At 39.0% G+C, this 22,238-nt stretch overlaps 1 protein-coding gene across 1 annotated transcript in view; it reads left to right on the top strand.

Moving 5' to 3' along the window:
* The window catches only part of MCCC1 (methylcrotonoyl-CoA carboxylase 1 (alpha)), a 70,302-nt gene that overhangs the window by 11,736 nt on the left and 36,328 nt on the right, over positions 1 to 22,238 (top strand). The window contains exons 4-7 of the mRNA XM_006884052.1: positions 273 to 368; positions 8,245 to 8,366; positions 8,998 to 9,145; positions 9,238 to 9,359. Coding sequence (XP_006884114.1) covers positions 273 to 368; positions 8,245 to 8,366; positions 8,998 to 9,145; positions 9,238 to 9,359 — 488 coding nt within the window. The remainder of the gene's footprint in view (positions 1 to 272; positions 369 to 8,244; positions 8,367 to 8,997; positions 9,146 to 9,237; positions 9,360 to 22,238) is intronic.

Genomic DNA, 22,238 nt, shown 5'->3' with positions numbered 1-22,238 from the left:
CAGCAGGGCCTGTTGCTTTCAATTCTGTGACACTTTAAACTCCCTCCAGTAGTCTATACACTTGAAAATAAAATATTGAAATCCTCTTTATGCAACATATTCCAAGATTGGTTTATTTTTATGGCATAGACCTGAGCTAGTACTTCTTTTTCTCAGTCCTTGAATGGTTCTTAGGAGCCAACACTTTAAACAATGATTGTGAAATAAGCCCAAAGCAGTGCTTCAGGGCACCAGCTGTGCTGTCTTTTAAGCATATGATCTTTCTGAAACAGGCAGATGAAGCATATTCAATTGGTCCTGCGCCCTCACAGCAGAGCTACCTTTCTATGGAGAAAATCATTCAGGTGGCCAAGCTCTCCGCTGCACAGGTAAGAGTTGTGAAGATATTTACACTGGAGAGGGAAGAAGTTTTGTACATGCTACACAAAATCACTAATTTTTTTCTAGAAATTATTTTCTTTTTCCACCCTTTCTCAAAATATTTGCATTTGCTTGCTGGGCTGTCATTTCACAGTAGGCATGGCCTTCCCAGCCCTCAGCCACCCTCCCTTTCTACTGAATCCTCTGAGCTTGAAATCATTGGGGAAGTAGGAAGTGAAGGGTCTAAATAATTAGTTTAAGCTAACAGAGATTTCTGCCTTCTTGTCTTCAAAGACAGACCCTAAGAACATCAAAATAGATGGTGCTCTAAAGTATAAGGTAAAAGAAAATGAAGAGAGAATTTTTTCTATCTTCTATTTCCTCGTCTTTAGCAAAGGAGCCACTTATTTTTCCATTATTTCAGCCTTGGAACTTTGATGTTAGTATATCTCTCCTTCATCCTTCAAAATGAAACAGGAATTAGTAAATAGGATGGGTAGGGTGAAGGGAAAGGAAAGCCATAGTGAGGTGTCAGTAAGACTGTAAATAATGGTTTCTATGTTGCAATTAATGTTACAGTGTTACATTTTGTTTAATGTTATAAAACAAAATGTATGAGTGATTAAATGAAAATCAATAAAAATATTAACTAGGAGCCACATCATGTTGAATATTTCTTTGAAATTTCTCCAGAGAATTCTCCCACCACACTTTTCCCCCGACGACATAATTAGTCGCTCAGATTCTTAGCTGAACTACTGTTCGACCCCTTACCTAGTTGATCATTACTGTATAATACTAGATGCTTGGGTTTTATATACTAGTTTTATTATTATTACCTGATTTTAAAGAACAAACCTTTCCCTATTTCCCTACCCTGTCCTCAGTTAGTGAGTCTTAATTAATTATAAGGTAAAATCCAAACTCTTTAGCCTGGCAAAAGATATACTAATGTGTCCCCATCCTCCTGGCTAGTTCTTTATTACAGCTACACTTGTCTTTTCTGTCTCCCCTTTATGTGCACCCAGCTGATTTCTCCTTCTGAGCATTCGTTCATTTTCTTCCACCTGCCTGAAGTGAGTTCATCCCCCTGCTGAAAGGTCAGACACAGCCTTCAAAACCTCTTGCCTTCAGTTCTACTCACAAAGCACAGAGTAGAAGGCTGGTTTTAGGGAACCCAAACAGCAAAGTGATAGGCGGTCAAGCAAAGAGAAGTATATTTGTGTTTATTTAGGGTATTAAAACACACACACAGCTGCCAGAAACCCAGCTGATTTTAGCCCATGGCAGCTCCATGACTCCGTGTGGGAGTTGAACTGCTCTGTAGGATTTTCTTGGCCTTTCTTCTGTGATGTCACCGGGTGATTGAAGCCATCAACTTGTAGGTTAACAATAGCCTATCACAGATTACTGCCAATATGCAGGGACCTGAAACGACTATCTAATTGACTCTGACTCATAATGACCCTGTAGGACATACAGAGCTTTGCATAGGATTTCCAAGACTAGAAACCTTTATGGAAGCAGAGGACCTCATCTTCCATGAGCAACTGCTGGGTTCAAGCACATCGAATAGAGAATGTATTTCATTCTTCATAGAAGAAAGCCATTGAAGGATTTGAAACAGGATTGTGAAGCGGTAGGATTAATATTTAATGAGTTTTCCTGGTTGCCATAGGGAAATAAACATGGAGAGTAGGGAAGGAAGGACCAGGGGTTAAAGTGCTTGGCTGCTCGCCTGCAGGTTAGTGTTTCAAACCCATCAGCTCCTCTGAGGGAGAAAAATGAAACAACCTGCTCCCATTAAGTGCTCACATGGAGCTGTCCTGTGCTGTCCTATCTGACTCCACAGCAATGTGTTTGGGGGTTTATTTGGTGAGAAAACGGGGCTGATAACACTGAAAGAAAGCAGAATTTGGAGACAATGACAATAGTTTCCTCGTCACGAACTGCTGCCTTTTATGTACTTATGTCTCTTACACATTTCCTCATGTCACTTCTAGCCACATTGCATTTAGTATCCTATTCTAGCCTTTTTATTCATAATAGCTGCCACTTAACAGTTTTACTTTCTTAACTCTCTCAACCCCGTTGTGGTGTGTTTTTTTGTAAGGGAAGGATGCATCTTGCACTTCTTTTTATTTTTCAATTTTTTAAAACATTTTATTGTTATTGTTGTTGTTGTTGTTGTGTACCATCAAATGGGATTTGACTGGCACAGGAAGAGATTGCCACTCCTTCTCCAGCAGAGCATCTGGTGGATTTGAACTACGTGCCTTCAGGATTGCAGTGCAGCTATTTGCCATTAGGCCACCAGAGCTCCCTTGCACTTCTTTTAGATCCCTATACCAGCTGAGAGGCACTCTGAAAACACCCTTAATGTGCCACTGGACGTGAGTTTTCTCTCTGTATTCCAGCATTGGCCTAGGGGTAAGGAATTACACTGTCAACACAAAGATAGGTGGGTTGAATCCATCAGCTGCTCTTCTGGAGAAAGATGGGCAGTCTCGTCTATGGGATTTACTGTCTCTGAATACCCACTGAAGGGTCAGCTAGAGTTACAACAACAGCAATTCTGCATTAGTGCTCTTCTCTTTCAAATGAGAGATTGTAGTCTCAGTAAGTTAGGCATTAATGTATGCATGTGGGTATTTAGAAGATATTTGTTTCGAATGATTCATTTGATTAACGCATGAGATAAAAAGCAGTTAGATAAGAAAGCTCCAAACCCAAAAGAACTGTCAATGAATCCATTCCAGCTCCTAGTTCCATTCGGATTCTGAGGCTATATATCTTCACAGAGGGGAACTGCCAGTCTTTCTCCCGCTGAGTGGTTTGTGGACTCAAACTATCAACCTTTCGTGTGTTATTATGTGCTGTCAAGTCGCTTGTGACTCATAGTGGCCCTATATACAACAGCCTTATACCCTGCTCTGGCCTGTGCCAATCTTATTGTCTCCGATACTCCAACCCCCATTACCCTAGTCACTGAACCAATCCATCTTATCTTACACTGTCCCTCCACCCTCCCAGGCATGACGTCCTCTCCAAGGACTGGTCCCTCCTTGCAGCATATCCAGAGTATGTATGACAAAACTTCAGAATACCTTTCTCCAAGGAACAGCCTGGTTTCACCCTCTCCAGGGTAAATCTGTTTGTTCTCATAGCAGTCCATCATATATTCAATACTCTTCTCCAGCACCACAGCTCAAAGGCATCAATTCTCTTTCTATCATCCCTAGTTATTGTCTAGCTTTCTGACACATAGCAAGTCATGACAAAGACATGGCCTGGATCAGGCGCACCTTAGTCTCTAGTCTGACATTGTTGCTTCTCAGAACTCTAGAGAGGTCCTTGATAGCACATATTTCCAGTGAAATTTGTCTTTTCATTTCCTGACTTCTGGTGCCAAGAATGTTGATTGTGGAGCCAAACAAATTGTAATTGTTAATCTCAATCTCTTCTCCACCTATCATGATGCTGTCACTTGGCCCAGTGGTGAGAATTTTAGTCTTCTTGATGTTGAGCTTCAATCTGTATTGAAGACTACAGCACTTGACCTTCTGCAGCAAAGCAAATGCCTCAGGTCCTCCTCAGTTTGAGCAAGCAGGGTTGTGTCATCTCCATAATGCAGGTTTTGTTGATGAATCTTCCTCCAGTCCTGATGCCACATTCCTCCTCATACAGCCCAGCCTCCTGGATGATCTGTTCTGCATACAGATTGAAAAAAGTATGGGGATAGGATACATCACTGGTATACACCCTTCCTGATTTTGAACTGTGCTGTGTCTCCTTGTTTTGTTATGATGACTACCTCCTGGTCCAAGTATAGGTTTTGTATAAGCACAATCAAATGTTCTGGGATTCCCATTCTTCTCAGAGTCAGCCACAGTTTGTTGTGATCCACACAATCAAATGCTTTGCATAGTCAATGAAACACAGTTAGACATTCCTCTGGTACTTGCTTTCAGCCAAGATCCACCTAACATTAGCTACAATATCCTTAGTACCACAGCCTCTTCTAAACCCAGCCTGCACTTCTGGCAGTTCTCTGTTGGTGTACTGTTACAGTTGTTTTTGGATAATTTTCAACAGAATATTGTTTGCATGTGATATTAATGATATTATTTTATAATTGCTGCACTCTGTCGGGCAACCTGTCTTTGGAATGGGAATAAATACATATCTTTTCCAGTCAGTAAGCCAGGTGGTTGTCCAACAGATTTCTTGGTACAATTTAGTGAGCAGCACATCCAAGGCAGCATCTGTTTATTGAAATAAGTCAATTTTACGACATCAATTCCTGGGGCTTTGTTTTTTGCCAATTCTTTCAGAGCCGCTTGAACTTCTTCATCTTCACAGGCTCTTGCTCATACACTGTTTCATGGAATCTTTCTGTGTCAGCCAATTCCTTTTGCTACAATGACTCTGTATACTCTTTCCATCTTCTTTTATTGCTTTCAGGATCATTTCATATTCTGGCCAAAGCATCCCTAAGTATTGCAACTCACAGCTTGAATTTGTTCTTCAGTTCCTTCAGCTTAAGAAATGGTGAGTGAGTCCAGCCCTTTTGATTTTCTGACTCCAGCTCTTTGCACATTTCACTATAATACTTTGTTTTGTCTTCCCAGCAAAACAAATCAATCTCACATACTTTTTTGCCCTTTGAAATCTTCTGTTCAACTCCTTAATTTCTTGTTTTTTTCCCTTTGCTTTGACCTTTCAGTGCTCCAGTGCAATATTCAAAGTCTCATCAGACATCCATGTTGGTATTTTCTTCCTCCTCTGCCTTTTTAATGACCTTTTGTATTCTTCATGGATGATATTCTTGATAGCCTCCCACAGCTCATCTGGTCTTCACACATTGTTGTTCAGGCATCAAACCTGTTCCTTAGATGGTTTTGAAATTTGAGTGGGATAGTCTTAAGGTCAAATTTTGGTTCCTGTGGATTTGATTTCATTTTCTTCAACTTCAGCTTGAACTTGTCTATGAGTAGTTGGTGGTCTGTTCCACAGTCAGCACCTTGCCTGGTTTTCACAGCTTATATTTAGCTTCTTCAGCAATTCTTTCCACAGATGTAATCAATTATATCCCATCAAGAATAGAAATTCCAAAACACGTAATTGTGCTGGCACAAAACCTGCAGATAGACCAAGAAGCAGTTGTTGGAACAAAACGAGGTGGCAAAGTGTGCTTTAAAATTAAGAAAGGTGTGCATCAGGGTTGCATCCTTTCTCCATACTGCTTCAATCTGAATGCTAAGCAAATCTGAGAAGCTGGATTATCTGAAGATAATGTGGCATCAGGGTTAGAGGAAAACTCATCAACAACCTTGTTTAAGAAAGTGAAGATGACTTGCCGCCTTTACTGAAGAAGATCAAAGACTATACCCTTCAATATGGATTACACCTCAATATTAAGAAAAAAATATTCACTACTGGACCCATAAGTTCCATGGCAATAGATGGAGAAAAGATTGCAGTTGTCAAGGATTTTATTTCACTTGCATGTACAGTCAAAACCCGTGGTGGCAGCAGTCCAGAAATCAAAAGACATGGTACTTGGGTGAATCTACTGCCAAGAAGCACTTTAAAGAGCAATGATGTCGGTTTAGAGACTAAGGTGTGCCTGGTCCAAACAGTGGAATTTTCAGTTGCTTTGTATGCACATGAAAGTTGGACAGTGAATAAGGAGGAACAAATAAGAATTGATGCTTCTGAATTGTATTGGAGAAGAATATTGATTATATTATAGACTATTGAAAGAACAAATAAATCTGTCTAGGCTCAAGTGCAAGCAGGGTGTGTCTTTGAGACAAGGGTGGTAAAATTAATATCACATGCTTCATCAAGAGGTGCCAGTTCTTGGAGAAGACACCATACTTGGAAAAATAGAAGGGTCAGTGAAGAAAAAATTCCCTCTAGGAGATGGATTGGCACAGTAACTGTATCAGTGGACGTGAGCATGATGTAGACTGATGATGGCACATGAAAGGGAAGGGCTTCTTTACTGTTGTTAAGTGCAGTCAGGTCAGCTTTGTACTCAGCAAGATTGGAATGAAATCAGAAATTTTAGACCGAGAACAAGTACTTTAACCCTGAGCTAAAGATTGAGCACAAAGTAAATTTGATGAATCATAGTAAGATCAACAAATGAATGGATACTGCAAAGAACATCTTACCTTGGCTTTTATTTTAAAGAAGTTACTTGTTCTAACAAAGGACACTGAATAATGTGTAATGATTGTGAGACAAGTTTTCCCGAACTAAGGGATTGTCCTTAATGTGGTCATTTAGACACGAGCATACTTACAGGAGGCTAGAGCCTTCTGCTGGCTTTCGGGGCCCTGGTGGTTCAGGTTCTGCCACAGAGCAGTGGGCAAGCTTGAGCCACTGACCGTTCAGTTAGTAGCTCAGCACTTAACCACCAGGGCTCCTTCTCCTTCACCAATATGCAGAAATTCACTTGTGAGTACCATAGACCCCACACGATGGTTTCTTAGCTATGATACCCTAAACAGGATCCATAATTTTTTTTTAATTATATCTCTTCTAAAGAGATTCTTAAGAATCAGCAAAATGTAAAACTGTTGCTCTTCAAAAGAAACCATTACAAACATGAGAGGACACACAACAGACTGGGTGAAAATAAAAGCAGAACATATTTGATAAAGAACTTGTGTTTCAACTATCTAAAGAATGTTTATCACTCTTTAATACAAGGCAGACTATCTTGAAATAGGGTTGACCGAACCTTTTCTTCTTACATTCTCTTAGGTATAATTATAATGCATACTTAATTATGGTTTTAGAGGAACTCAGAGAACTACTGAATTGCTGTCAATTCAGCGTATTGCTATTGAGTTGTAACCAGTTCACAGCTGATGATCCAGCAGGTCTTCAGGGGCTGTGAGTCACACAGGCGGAGATTACTCTTCCTTCTCCTGAGATTCTGCTGGTGTATTTCAGCTGCCAGAGAGGTGCCATCCTTGATCTCATAACACAGCTCCCTGCTTTAAGTCATCTGCATGTCATCTGCCTTTTGCCTTCTGTTTGCTGTAGGATTTTTGTTTTCCCCCTTTTAATCCTGTGTTTCCTCTTTTATAGCTTTTTGTCCCTCAAGGTTGTTGCTTTCTCTCTTCCATAGAATAAAGAGTCTGTAAACAAATTTGTCAAAACTCTTGAGTAAATTAGAAGTGACCAAAGTCTGAGGAATTTCTTTCACCGAAGAATCCATAGACTCAATATATAGTCCTTAGCATTCATTTTCACTGTTTAGATGCTTTTTTAATTTCCTCCTTAGTCTTGTGTAAAGATCACATTGGCGGCTAGTGAATCAACAGTAGTTGAATTATGTATTAGTGTGTTTATGTCAGCTTTGAGTACCACGGTGTGAACTCTCGGTAAGCCTTACACGGAGTGGAGCGGCGTAAACAAGTCTGCCTTATTATTCAGAAGCCTTACATTTGTCCTTGCAAATATTCTTTGACATCCCCTCTAATAGCAATATCATTTGAAACTGAAATACAGATTCTTCTGACAACAATAAGGCTTCAAAACCTTAGCGTGGATAGGTTTTAAACGACTCTTTGAAAACATGTTTTTGTAGTTAGTGTTGTTTATTGCTGTCAAGTTGGAGTCAACCATAGCTGACCCTCCCACAAGTTTTCAGAGGTGAAAATTGCCCATGTATCTCCTGCAGAGCAGCTGGTAGATTTGAACTGCCTGCCTTTGAGTTCACAGTGCAACTTCCTGCCCTCTCGGCCACCAGAGCTTATATACCTGTCATCAGATAGGGCTCCCTGGAAGACCATGATGTTGCCTATGTCAAAATTTTACCAGTTTAGTGCAAGTAAGTGTGTCCCTTTTATTTCTCACTTTTAGGCTATCCATCCTGGATATGGTTTTCTTTCAGAAAACACAGAATTTGCTGAACTGTGTAAACAAGAGGGAATTATTTTTATAGGTCCTCCTTCATCTGCCATTAGAGACATGGGTATAAAGAGGTATGAATTTATGACTTTTTACTGAGGTCAATTGAAATGGTTTATTTGGACTGTGATGATACCCTCTCTGCTGTCAAGTTGTTTCTGACTCCTAGAGAACCTCTATCAGGTTCTAAATTAGGCTGAAAACTATCTGTCTCGCCCTTAGAGCTGCTGGTGGACTCAAACCCCCAGAGCCACAGGGGTCAGCAGAACAGCTCACTAACTATGCAGCCAGTTCCCTTCCAGCTGTCAGAGGAGTTTTAATTGTATTCTTGTTGTCATAATTATGTTATTTATCTGCCACATGGAGAGTCCCATAGAGTTAGAGAGGATAGCTGATTGCTTAGTATTTATCTTTTTTTTTTTTAACTAATTAGTGATTCTGATCAATATATAATTTTGGTTTTGGGGATAAAAACTGGATTAAGCCACCACATGGGTTAAGGAAAATGAATATTCTTGTATTCGTATTAATACTTGTTATCTCAAACTGTAGTCTTTTCTTTCTTTATGGAATATGTTCTTTTTAAAATTTCAATTGTGTTTATAGGTTTATATCCTATAAAAATGCTATCTTTGTTTCTCTTGTGTAAATTAATGCATATCGGCATCTCTTTCTCTCTCTCTCTCCTCGTTTTTAATTCTAAAGCACATCTAAATCCATCATGGCTGCCGCCGGCGTACCTGTGATAGAAGGTTACCATGGTGAGGATCAGTCTGACCAGTGCCTGAGGGAGCATGCTGGGAGAATCGGTTATCCTGTCATGGTCAAAGCCGTCCGTGGTGGAGGCGGCAAAGTAAGCTCACGTGTGCTTGTACTTGCCATTTCAGGCTGGTCTTTTTTTTGGTCCTCTTCAAGTTGTAGCCTCAGCCCTCTTTTCTCTCTTAGGGCATGAGGATTGTTAGATCGGAGAATGAATTTCAAGAGCAGTTAGACTCAGCCCGGAGAGAAGCTAAGAAGTCTTTCAATGATGATGCTATGCTGGTTGAGAAGTTTGTAGACACGCCAAGGTGGGATGCACTTTTATTTTTGTGGTTTGGAAGTTTTAGGTTATAAAAGTAATGCCCTATATGTTGTATAGAATTCTAATAGCTTATAAGATAGTCGGTCCCGTGTCCTGTGCCTGACTTAACCATTAGTTACATTATGGTGCTCCTTCTTCCACCCGTGTTCTGCAGTAACACACAGTGGAATAGTGACTAGGATCTTAAATGGTATTAGATGGCAGACATTTTCCCATGTCAGTAAATACAGATACAGCTAAGTACTTCTTTTAATTGTTGCATTTTGTTTCTGTTGAAAATGAATACACATAACCAAACCTAGTCCATTTCAAGTTTTTACATGTATAATTCAGTGACATTGATTAGAGTCTTCAAATTATGCAACCATTTTCATTCTTTTCTGGCTTGTTCCACTCTCACTAATATACTCATTGCCCCTAATGTTCCCATCTAATCTTAGAAGTTGCCGTGGTCAATTTGTCCCATGTAGATAGACCTTAAAATAATATGATGGCTCAAGACAGACAAGTTAAGCTAACTTACTGTGTTAGAGTCAGTTCTGAGTCGATTCTAACTCAACAGCTCATGACAACAGCATTGTGTTAAAAACAACAACAACAAACAGTGTAAGTGCATTGGGTATTGTGATCTATTTCATGAAGATGGACAGTCAAAATGAGCATCAGCTCATGGCTGAATTCTGGGGTTCAGAGGTCAGACGTTCCTCCTCCTCCAGTCTTTACCAGGTTGACAACATCTGTTCCCCTTCTCTGCTGAGTTAGATATTTGGCTGCAGTGGCCTCACAGAGCCTCACCAACCATGTTCATAGGAGGTTTGTTAGGGAAGTAACAAGTTACCACCTACGATTACGATTCAGAATGACTGAAGGCACAGTACATCAATCAGAACAGCCTGTTTACAGACGGGCCTTTCTCTGCCCTTGTGTCCTGCTTTTGCCCTGCTCAGGCAGGTGTTGAGCTCCTAAGCTCTGCCAATATTTGATTGCATGTTTCTCACTGTACACAAGCCTTAGCCTGATGATTCTCAGCTCTCTCACTCTGCAGGTCAGCATACTCCATAGCTTCCTTGTTCTGGGTACTAGGAAGCCTACCATGTGCTCTTGTGCTGGTCTCATAGTTCTGCTCCCTCTACTGCCATCGTCTCTCTGACATGCTTATTGCTCCTTCTTGCCATCTTATGCTTTCACTAATGTTACAAATGTCTGTCTGCGTGGTCAGAAAGGTTCTGAGCACAGGGACCTGGAGTCTAAGTGGCACATTCTACTGCTGGCTCTTTTTTCTTGATAATACTGAAGGCCCTTCTCTCTGCCCTTTGGATGGCTCATTTTATACTGAATGGGATGATAAAACAGATCAATTTGTCCTTAAGGATTCTTTGTGTCTGTTTGCATGAGCTCATCCCTTGCAAGGGTGATACACACTCCTTATCTGCAATATTAACTAACTTTCCCATATCTTTGATAGGCCACAGCACCATTTCTGCTAGTCCCACCAAGCCATTTAGTGGAAATTATGACTATGTCAAGAAAGACTATATAAAAGTGATTCAGTACACTACATAAGACTTCAGAGAATATTTTTGGTTTAAAGCTTAAGAGTTCTCTTTGGGTAATTATTTCAGGGGATCGTCTAACCTCACTGGTACGTCTAGAAAAAATTTTGTTCTTTATTTTCCCCTTTTTGATCAAGATCAGCATAATATCCTGAAGCTCCACCCACACTGTTGTGTTGTTCTGTGCTGTCAAGTTGGAACTGACTCATAGATGACTTTCCAGTATTTTTTTAAACTTAAGTTTTTTTAATTTCAGTTACCATTGCCTCCATATACATTGTGTTTCATGCACGTACATTGTGTTTGATATGATCTTTCCTTTCTCTTGTATGTCATTCATGTATATTGTGGGGGATTTTCCCCCCCTTACAGTCATCTTACTAATAACTACATTCATGGAAGTGTGTGTGTAATTCACCTACTAAATGCCTCATGCCCTAAAGTCCCCATATTAGATAGCCGATTTCTGATTTGCCCATTTCTATCAAACCTGACTGTGGAGACAGTGAGATTGTCTCAGGATAAGACAGGGTTCAGAACTATTATGCATAGGGTCACTATGGGTCTCAGATGACTTGACAACACATAACAACAACAACAGTCAAACCTGAGAGAAGAGTCTCTTTTATCTGGTTAGTTTTCAGAGGCTGTAGATTGCACAGAAGGAGATTTCCCATCTTTCTCTCCAGAGCAGCGGTTGGATCCACACTGTCTGTGTTTAGATCAGCAGCGCAACTCCTCACTAACTCGACTACCAGGGCTCCCACACAGTGGCATAAATCAAAACCTCCTTTCTGATCCTGACTGAGGAGTGATATTCCGTTGGATGTCTGTACCACATTCTCTTTCTCCATCATGTCTTGATGGGAGTTTAGGTTACACTGCAGGACATTAACTTTGGTCTACAGGACTCTTTTTGCTCTCCTTCCAAGCCTCTAGTGTATGTAGACTGAAGAATACACACACTGCGTCATATGGTAGCTTTGGGTCTCTTGAGGAACCACCACACTCTTTTCCACAATAGTTATACCATTTTGCATTCTTACCAGCAATAGACAAAGAGTTCCAATTTTCCCACATTCTCATCAACATGTGTTGTTTTCTGCTTTGCCTTTTAAAAAAGAATCTTTTGTTGTTTGGTGCCATCAAGTCACTTCCAACTCATAGCGTCCATCCATATGACAGAGCAAACTGCTGTCCACTCTTATGTCCTCTTCACAATGAATAATATGACCGTGCCTTGTCATCATGTTTTGTGTTGCTGTGTTTGAGCTCATTGTTGTACTCAGTGTGTTGTTCTAGCTCATAGAATCTTCTTTTTTGCTGACCCTTTACTTTTCTAAACATGATTTCCTTATCTGTGGATTTGTCCCTCTTGGTAGTATGAAGTATGTGAGATAAGTTTTGCCTTTCTTGCTACTAAAAGGCACATTTTGACTATACATGTTCCAGATTAGTTTGTTGTGCTGGCCGTCCATCCTATCGTAAACATGCTTCATCAACACCATAATTTAAAAGTTCCAATTCTTTGTCCTTCCTCTTTCACTACCCATCTTTCTTATGCGCATGAAGTGATTGACATCATTAGGTACTATCCCCTACTTTTCAGATGAGGAGTCTGAGCCATAAAATGCTCTTATAACTTGCCTGAGGTCATCCCACCAAGAAAAGGTGAAGCTGGAATCCAGACCTAGGCATTTTGGCTTGAGAGTCCACGTTGTTGGTCATTACATGATACTATTTCTCCAGATACAGTATTGAAAATGCCTTGAGGATTTCTATAGTTGGGTGTTTTGTTTTTTGTTTTTTTTTTTAAATGTCATTTCTGTGTCTGTCAGTTAAAATAAAATACTGATTATAATGTTTTCTGTCAATCCAGATTTTCTATGATAAATACTTTAAAGTTTAACTGTAATACAAGTAACTTAACAAAGAATAATTCTTTTGGGGATCATGTCAGAGAAAGATTTACCATGAAAGGAATGAACTAAACTTTCAGGTCCTTTCTTTGTAAGAGTCACTTCCAAGACCCAGTACCTAAATCTGTATTTGTTAATTTTGTATTCTTCTTAAAGACCTACTCAGCCCACTGGTGTTAAGTTAGGCCTGAATCAGCGACCCTAAAGGACAGAGTAGGCCTGTGCCAGAGAGCTTGTAGTCTTCATGGAAACAGACTTCCACATCTTTTCCTGCCAAGCAGGTGGTGGGTCCCAGCCGCCAACCTTCTGGTCAGCTGAGCCCTTAACCACCATGCCCACCAGATGCTGTTCTTCTTCAGGAATTTCCACATGGAGCTGCATTTCAGGATCTACAGTATCCAGATCTGTCCCTGATCATGGTGTAGTCAGTTAAATGGGATTGGAGTTAATAGCTCAAAGGAAAAAAAATCAGCCTCAAAACAGATCAGTTGATTAGAAGAGTCAAGTATATACCAGTATTAATAGGAAGTAAGTAAAAAAGGAGCAGATTTTAGAACAAATGGAAGACTCCTTTCTTCAAAATCTTTCAAAAAAACACTGGGCTAACTATCTGAATTAGCCTATTGTTGAGGAGAGAGCACAGATACCTATATTAGTGACTAAGATAGTGCCAATATCTTTTTATTTCTTAAGCTTTAATTTCTTTGTGAAATTCTAACTGTGTATTTCCTTGCAGTGTTCTCAATTCCCCTAAGAGTTGGGAAGCTTCTAAAATGTAAGGAGTTGACAATATGTGTCCTTTTATTTTCCCGTATATGTATTTCCCTTTGTACTACCTTTCTCAGAATAAGTATCAATAGTATTTTGAATATGAATACATTCTATACTTCTGGAAAATACAGAAGATAGAAACACGTTGATAATTCCATCATTTTAATGTAAGCATTAGCAGTTCTATTACTTTCTTTCAGTATTTCCTTGTAATAACTCTTGAATAGGGAGCTCTGGTGTTGTAATGAGTAAGGAGTTATGCTGCCAATCTGCCAGCAGCTTTATGAGAGAAAGATGGGTATTCTACTTCTGTTCCTCTGAAAACTCACTGGAGAGAGTCAGCCCTTGAGTTCGTTTTGACTTGAGGGCACATAACAAAAATAACATTTGCATGTTCTGATAATCATGTATGTTAATTTATACCTTCCTAAGACCCTCAATAAGATTGACATGTGACTGTTTTGGTTTTTTTCATTTTTATTAATTTTAATAAACATTTACAGAGATTTTGGATTTCCATTCTTCATTGCTGCACTTTTCTCCCTATCCACCCCTCCTCACCAGTTCACTCCTCTCTTTGAAAATAAAAAGGAAAAATAAAAAGCAAAGTTCCTTCATTGGTATACAGTTCCCCCATCCCCTCACTGCCCTGCACCGAGTACACTTCTCTGTGCAACCTTAATTCTGGATTCCTGTGCTAACCATAATACTCAATCATATATCGCCTCTAATCTGTTCTTTCCCTCATCTGTTTCAATACAGTATACATAATTTATCCAGTTTTTTCTCAGTCTTACCCCAACCCTAATGTCAGTCCCATTCTACAACAGTGGCACCATGCAGTATTTGTCCCGTTGTGACTGAGATATTACACTCAGCATAATGTCCTCTAGGGTCACCCATTTTGAATAATATTGCATGAGTTCCTTGTTTTTCAATGTGTCGTAGTATTCCATTGTGTGAATATACCACAGCTTCTCTATCCATTGTTTGTTGATGGACACTTAGTTTGTTTCCAACTCTTTGCTATTGTAAAAAAAGCTGCGATAAACATGGGTGTGCATATATCTGCTTGGATGTCAGTTATAGTCTTTTCGGGGTATATTCCCAGTAATGGGATTGCTGGGTCAAATGGTATCTCTCTTTGCAACTTTTTGAGAAAGCATCATACTGCTTTCCACAGTGGTTGCACCATTTTACATTCCCACCAACAGTGAATAAGAGTTCCAGTTCCTCCACAACCTCGCCAGGATTTGTTGCTTGCTGTTCTGTTAAATTTTGCTATTCTTACTGGGGTGAGATCATATCTCATAGTTGTTTTGGTTTGCATCTCTCTTAGAGCTAGGGATTTTGAACATTTCTTCATGTGTTTGTTTGTCATCTGAATGTCTTCTTTGGTGAAGTGTCTCTTCATATCCTTTGCCCATTTTTCGATTGGGTTGTTTACCTTTATCTTGTGGTGGTGCTCAAGTATTTTATAAATTCTAGATATAAGTCCTTTGTCTGACATGTCGTTACCAAATATTTTTTCACAGTCTGTAACTTCCTTTTTACCCTGTTGGAGAAGCTTTTGGATGTGCATAGGGATTTGATTCTTATGTTATCTTCTCCTGGTTGTAGATTTTTCAGGATACTTGGAAGACTTTTTATGTTGTGGATTAGGACTACTAAAGTTCTTCCAAGCTTTTCTTTAATGAAGTTTATAGTCCTTGGTTTTAGTCCTAGGTCCATGATCCACCTTGAGTTGGTTTTTGTATATGGAGTGAGGTGTGGCTCTTGCTTGAGTCTTCTGCAGATAGCTTTCCAATTTTGCCAACACCATTTGTTTTAAAAGGCTGTCATTTCCCCACTTAACTAATTTCATCTCCTTGTCAAAAATCAGTTGACCATAGGTAGATGAGCTGATTTCTGGGTTCTCAATTCTATTCCATTGATCTATGTGTCTGTCATTGTACCAGTACCATGCTGTCTTAACCACCACATCAGTGTAGTAGGATTTGAAATCAGGGATAGAGTTGCCTCCTACCTTTTTTCTATTTTTAAGGAGTGATTTGCTTATTCAGGGTTTCTTTCCATTCCAAATGAAACTGGAGATTATCTTTTCCATCTCCTTGAAGAAGGGATTGATATTTGTGACATGTGACTGTTAACAATAGGGTGGAGCCTGTCAGAGGTCATGACTTTGGTAAAGAAGGATAAGGCAAGGTTCAAATCTCTTGTTTACAGGGTCGCTTTAAGTTGTAGGCAGCTTGAAGGTACCAAACAATAGCAAAGCTAAGTAATTACCTATTGAATTACTGGACTGCCAGAAGATTGTCAAGGTGATATTGATAAGAGAAAAAAAAATACGTCAAGGCATTTGTCCAATTGAATTGAAGATCTATGTACAAACAAAAACCTGTACACAAATATGTATAATAATAATTTTACTTAGAATGGCCAAAACCAAGCAAACAGGATGCCCTTTGAGAAGGTCAGTAGAAAAACTGTGATTCATTCATGCAATGAATTATGATTCTCCAATAAAAAGAAAAGGTGTTAAGCCTTGGAAGAATCTTACATGGTGATGGCTGAGTGAAAGGAGAGTCTCTTCTTTCATTATACGCTGTGTGATTCCAATGATAATAAATTCTGGGGAGAGCAAAACTATAGAGACCATGAAAAGATGCGTGGTCACACAGGTGTGAGGAGATGGGAGAAGGATGAACAGGAGAGTCTTAGGTCACTGAAACCATTCTGTATGATACGATAATCGTTAATAAGTGATACTACATATTTTTAATCCCAAAGAACTCTAACACAAAGAAAGAACCTTTCTTTATGTAAAAACTTTTAAATGCCATATATGAGGTGTGGGAATCCTGGAGAGAAGACCAACAAGAGAATCTAGCTGTATGAACTGCTAGTGGATGAAACAGCCTCATGGGTAAGGAGTATGAAAGAGCTGCCTCCAGTGACCTTGGTAGTGGATGAAGTCTATATACAATACTAAAGGCAAAAGAAACAGTACATGAGCCCCATATGCTAGTTGATGATGTCATTTCCCTTGGACCTATGGGTTTACCATTGTGCTACTATTAATATATGTGTATTGGACTTGAAACATTGGGAAAATAGGTGCCAGGTGGTGTAAGCAGGAGTCTTCACTATTGTAGTGGGAATTCACAGGAAAAAAGTAAAACAGGGAAGCTGGAATGATGCATGTGGTACTGGGTTAGAGTTGGAGACTTTAATTGAAATTTGTTAATATAGGTATCAGTGACTGCATATTATATTTAAAGATATGTATAGATACTGGGGTGAATGTGCATACATATTTCTTTGCTTTGTCAGCTGAGATGGCCTGAAAGCAAGGGCTTCCCAGTAGCGTCAAGCTCATCTGCTGGTCACATCTTGGTTTATAACCCCTTTTCCCAATAAAATGCACCAGAATTCCTTAAGGAAATGGCTGCTTCTAGGACTGGGACAAGAAATAGAGAAAATGAGCCTGGAATACCTTGTAGTGCCAAAAATTCTTTCACGTGATGAAGTGTTTTATAAGGTAAACAAAAAGATTACTTGTAGTGACAAAAAAATAAGGAAGTACCAAAACAAAAACAGCAACAAAAATCCTGAATTAGAGGGGTCACGTCAAAGGAGCACAGGAGCCAACTGAAAAAGCTCCCGGTAGCCAAAGCTGGAGTAATTTGAGGTACAAAGTAAAAATGACATGGATTTACAGCCCAGTAGATTGAATACTGGAGACTAAGGTGCGCCTGATACAGGCCAGGGTCTTTGCAGTCACTTGTTATGCATCAGAGAGTTGGACAATGACTAGGGAGGACAGAAGGAGAATTGATGCCTTTGAGCTGTGGTGCTGGAGAAGAGTATTGAATGTACTGTGGACTGCCAAGAAAACAAACAGATTCATCCTGGAGAGGATTAAACCAAGCAACTCCTTGGAGGCAAGGATTCTGGGGCTTCGTCTGACATACTTTGGGCATGTTGCCAGGAGGGACAGGTCCTTGGAGAGGGCCATTATGCTCGGGAGGGTGGAGGGACGGTGCAAGAGGGGAAGACCCTCTATGAGATGGATTGATTCAGTGACTGGGGTAATCGGGATGGGTGTGTCAGAGGCAGTGCGATTGGCACAGGATAGAGCAGGGTTTAGGGCTGTTGTGCATAGGGTCGCTATGGGTTGCAAAGGAGTCGACAGTACATAACAACAACAACAGATTGAATATGTCACACTGGATGCTAAGCTTCTGAAAACAATGATGTGAATAATCAGCTTTTACAGGAGCTAATGGAAAGAGAAGGGAGCTCTGGTGGCTTAGTAAGGAATTGTGCTGCCAACGCAAAGGTGTGAAGTTCAAATACAGCAGCTGCTCTGCAGGAGAAGGATAAGCAGTCTCCTCCTGTGAGGTTTACTGCCTCTGAAAACCGATTGATGGTGCAAACAACAATGGAAAAGGAGAGTCCCTGGGTGGTAAGAATGGTTAATGAGTTAGGGTGCTAATAAAAAAGTTGGCAGTTTTAATCCAGCAGAGGCTCCCTGAAAGAGAGTGCCACAGTCTACTTCTGAGAAATCAGTCATGAAAACCATTGGGATCACATTTCTCATCTGACACACCTGGAATTCCATGAGTTGAAATTGACCCAGAAACAAAGGATTCATCTGGAGAATGGGAGAGTAGTGAACAGCAGCAGATCAGGAAAAGAGAGTAACCCTGGTCACAGATATTATTGAAGACAAAAAAGGAGAAGGAAAAGTCAAACTGGGAAGAAATGAAAATAGAAAAAATGAGCTCTTAGTATTTTGTAAAGAGAACATGTTGGGCAGTTTGGAAAATTTTAAAAAAGAACTTTGAATAGAGATTCTACCATAGAAAAATTCTTCCGAATGTTTAAATAAAATACTTTGTGAGGTAATCAAACAGGAATAGAAATGAGCCATTGTGTTGAAACAGTATATATGTGTATGTGTGTGTGTATGTGTGTGTATGTATATATATATGGTGTGTATGTATATATATGTGTGTGTATATGTATATACACATATATGTATATATACATATATATATGATTTCCAGATTTTTTCTTTTCATTAATTTACAAAATTCTAATACAAATTCAAACAAATTCTTTCATTCCCCCCCCCATCAAATTGTACAAGTCAATGATTAATCCCCCCTTCCCCCTGCACATCAACACCTCTCCTGGATCCTTATACTCATTCTACAATAACGGTCTTATACAATATTTATCCTCGTGGGACTGTGTTAGTTCACTCAGCATAATGCTTTCCAGTCCCTGCCAAGTTAGTAATAATTTACAAAGTTATTGCTTCTGCGTGCTGCATAGTATCCCATTGTATGAATGTACCATAATTTCATCTTTGACAGACTTCTAATTTAAAAAATAAGGGGGGGGGAATTGATTTTTCGTTTTCATTTCATTATTATAGGTAAACCATATGTGAACATACCAACTAAACCTATTAATAAGTGGAAAAAATAAACCTAAGAAATATGTGTTTATGTCCTCCAACTATGCCTAACATGGAGAAAAATGGGAATCCAAGAACACTTTAATTGTGCTTATGTGAAACTTATTCATAGACCAAGAAGCTAGTGTCCCAATAGAACAAGAATTATTATGTGATTTAAAATCAAGTAAGATGTGCATTGGAGGTGAATCTTTTCTCCATATGGATTGAATCTGTGTGCTGACCAAAATAATGGAGACAGTGGACTCTAAGAAGAAGAATGTGGCATCAGTATTGGAAGAAGACTCATCAACAACCTATATTATTCAGCACACACAATCTTGCTTGCTGAAAATGAAGAGGACTTGAAATACTTGCTACAGAAGACCAAAGACTACAGCCTTCAATATGGATTACATCTCAATATCAAGACAACAAAATCTTCAGCATTGGACCAGTAGGCAATCCTGATAGAGAAAAGATTAAAATTGTTAATTATTTCATTTTATTCGGATCCACAGTTAACACCCATGGTAACAGCAATCAAGAAATCAAAAGACATGTTGCATTGGAGAAATTTGCTGTCAAGCACCTACCTCTCCAAGTGCTAAAGAGCAAGGATGTCACTTTAAAGACTCAGATGCGCCTGACCCAAACCCTGATATTTTCAGTTACTTTCATTGCATCTGAAAATTGGACATTTAGGAAGGATGATAGAAGAAGAATCTGTGTCTTTGAATTGTGGTGTTAGGGAAGAGTACTGAATATCATGGACAGCCAAATAACAAGACAGACTGCCTTGAAGAAAGTGGAACCACAGTGCTTCTTAGAGGGAAGAATGGGGAAATTTCTTCTTTCTTTAGACATATTGTCAGGAAGGACCAGTCCTCGAAGAAAAAAAAGATATCATGCTGGAAAGGTCAGAGAAAGAGAGGAAGACCATTATTAACAGGACGGATTGACACAGTGGCTATAACAGTAGGCTGTGCATGTCAGAAATGGTGGGGCTGGTACGTGATAGGACGAGTTTCAGATTTGTTGTGAATAGAGTTGTTATAGTTGGTTTGATGGCAAGCAGCATTGGCTAGTGATCTTGAGCATTTCCTCATGTGTTTGTTGGCCATCTGGATATCTTTTGTAAAGTGTCTATTCATGCCCTCCTGCCCATTTTCTAATTAGGTTGTCTTTTCCTTGTTGAAATAGTAGAGTTTTCTGTAAGTTTTTAAAATGAGTCCTTATCAGTGTGTTAACTGCCAAATACTTTTTTTTCTTGTTCTATAAATTCTCTTTTTACTCTTTTGGAGAAGTCTTTTGATACACATAGGGTTTCATTTTTTTTTAGGAAGTCCCATTTATCTCATTTATCCTATGCTGACTGTGTATCAGTTATATTTGATAGTCTATTTGTGCCACACATGAAGACTTTTAAGTTTGAACAGGACTAAGTATTTGAATGATCAGTTTAAAGAAGAGTAGATCTAAAATATAAATGAATATCTGAAAAAGAGGACCCAGCCTTGTGAGTCCAATAATTATTAGTTAAAAATGTTTTTAGTTGTTGTTGCCAATTGAGATTTTTTTAAGTTGATGTGAAAATAGAAGCCGCTACCTTAAGTCTGAGTATACTGCTTTGATCAGTAGTGATAACACTATATTTGGAACTAAGAAGTCTAGTTCTTGAAAGATTCCTTAACTGACCTGGCAGTATCTACCTTCTGCCTTTTGGAGCCCTGACCACCATGTTCTAGGTTATTCTTCTGGAGAAACTTGGTTTTGGGCCAGTTAGGAACAGTAATTAACCAGACAAGTGGTATAAGTAAAGAAATAAATGGGGTTGGATTTTTTTTTTAAAGTTCTGATCATCATCCTAATCATGAGGTTTATTTTTCTATATGTTTCAGAATTGAGTGTAAAAAATAAAAATATAAAAGAACTTAAAGACAATTGTAGTGGTTATGTGTTGTCAAGTTGACTTCAACGCATAGTGACTTTATGAACAATGGCTCTGAACTCTGCGATGTTCTAAGCCAGTCTCACTGTCTCCAACATACCTATCCCATTACCCCACTTACTGAGTCTATCCATCTCATCCCTGGTCTTCCTCTCCTGCTCTATCCCTCCACCCTTCCGCGCATGATATCCTTTTCCAAGGACTGATCCCCTCTTGGCAACACAGTATAGATTAATAATTATTTGATTTCAGGATGTTAAATATCTTGTCAGCAAACAGCTTAAAACAACAAAATATCAAAGAGAAAATAGAAATTTTTTTACATTTCTTTACAGAACTTTAAAACTGCAATAGACAAAAATACCTTAAAAAAAAAACCAAAACAAAAAACAACAGATGACAAAATAGAGAAACATATTTAGAAGCAAATAATTGGTATCCTTAGTAGCTAAAAAGCTATTCCATCTAGGAGACAAACAAAAAGTAGCCAACAGAGAACTGAACAAAGACTTAAGTCAACAGTTTATAAAAAGAGGAAAAAAAGAAATGTATCTGACTAAAGATCACAGTGAAGGGGAAAGTGTGATCTTTCTAAGAACCAAAGAAATGGTTATAGCAAGTGAAAATGGTTCAGCATTTAAGTAAAATTTTGTTTGGTGTAATATACTTAGTATGACCGAGAGTCTTGAAACAGGTACTGTATTTTTCACATGTAACATACCACACACATAATGTGCATAGTATGTATACAAAATTAATTTGCCAAAGAAGTTACAGTTAAAAAAAAAATCTAATAGTACATTGGGAGCTTTGGTAGACTAGTGGTAAGGAGCTGCACTGTCAACCTGAAGGGACACAGTTCAAATCCACCAGCTGTCTCAAAAGAGAAAGATGGACAGTCTCCTCTTGTGTGATTTATGGCTTCTGAAAACCCACTGGAAGGTCCATCAGCCATAGGTCGGTTCTGACTCTGTGGTGCAAAAAAACAATAACAATAGTGCATTGTTTGTATAAAAATACACTTTTCAAACTCTTAGTAAGTGAGCATTTAGATAAGATTAAACTTTTGAAGGACAAATATAAAAACCCAAAGGAATGTACAGACTTTGACATTGTAATTACACAGTAAGGAATTATTCCCAAAGAAATAAATAGAGCTCACAGGACTGACAGGCCCCAGATCCCTGCTGGAAACAAAGGAGGA

Source organism: Elephantulus edwardii, unplaced genomic scaffold, assembly GCF_000299155.1.
Source record: "Elephantulus edwardii isolate Elephantulus edwardi_28Jun2011 unplaced genomic scaffold, EleEdw1.0 scaffold00031, whole genome shotgun sequence".
In the NCBI taxonomy this organism is placed as follows: Eukaryota; Metazoa; Chordata; class Mammalia; order Macroscelidea; family Macroscelididae; genus Elephantulus; species Elephantulus edwardii.
This window is presented reverse-complemented; position numbering and strand designations above follow the sequence as displayed.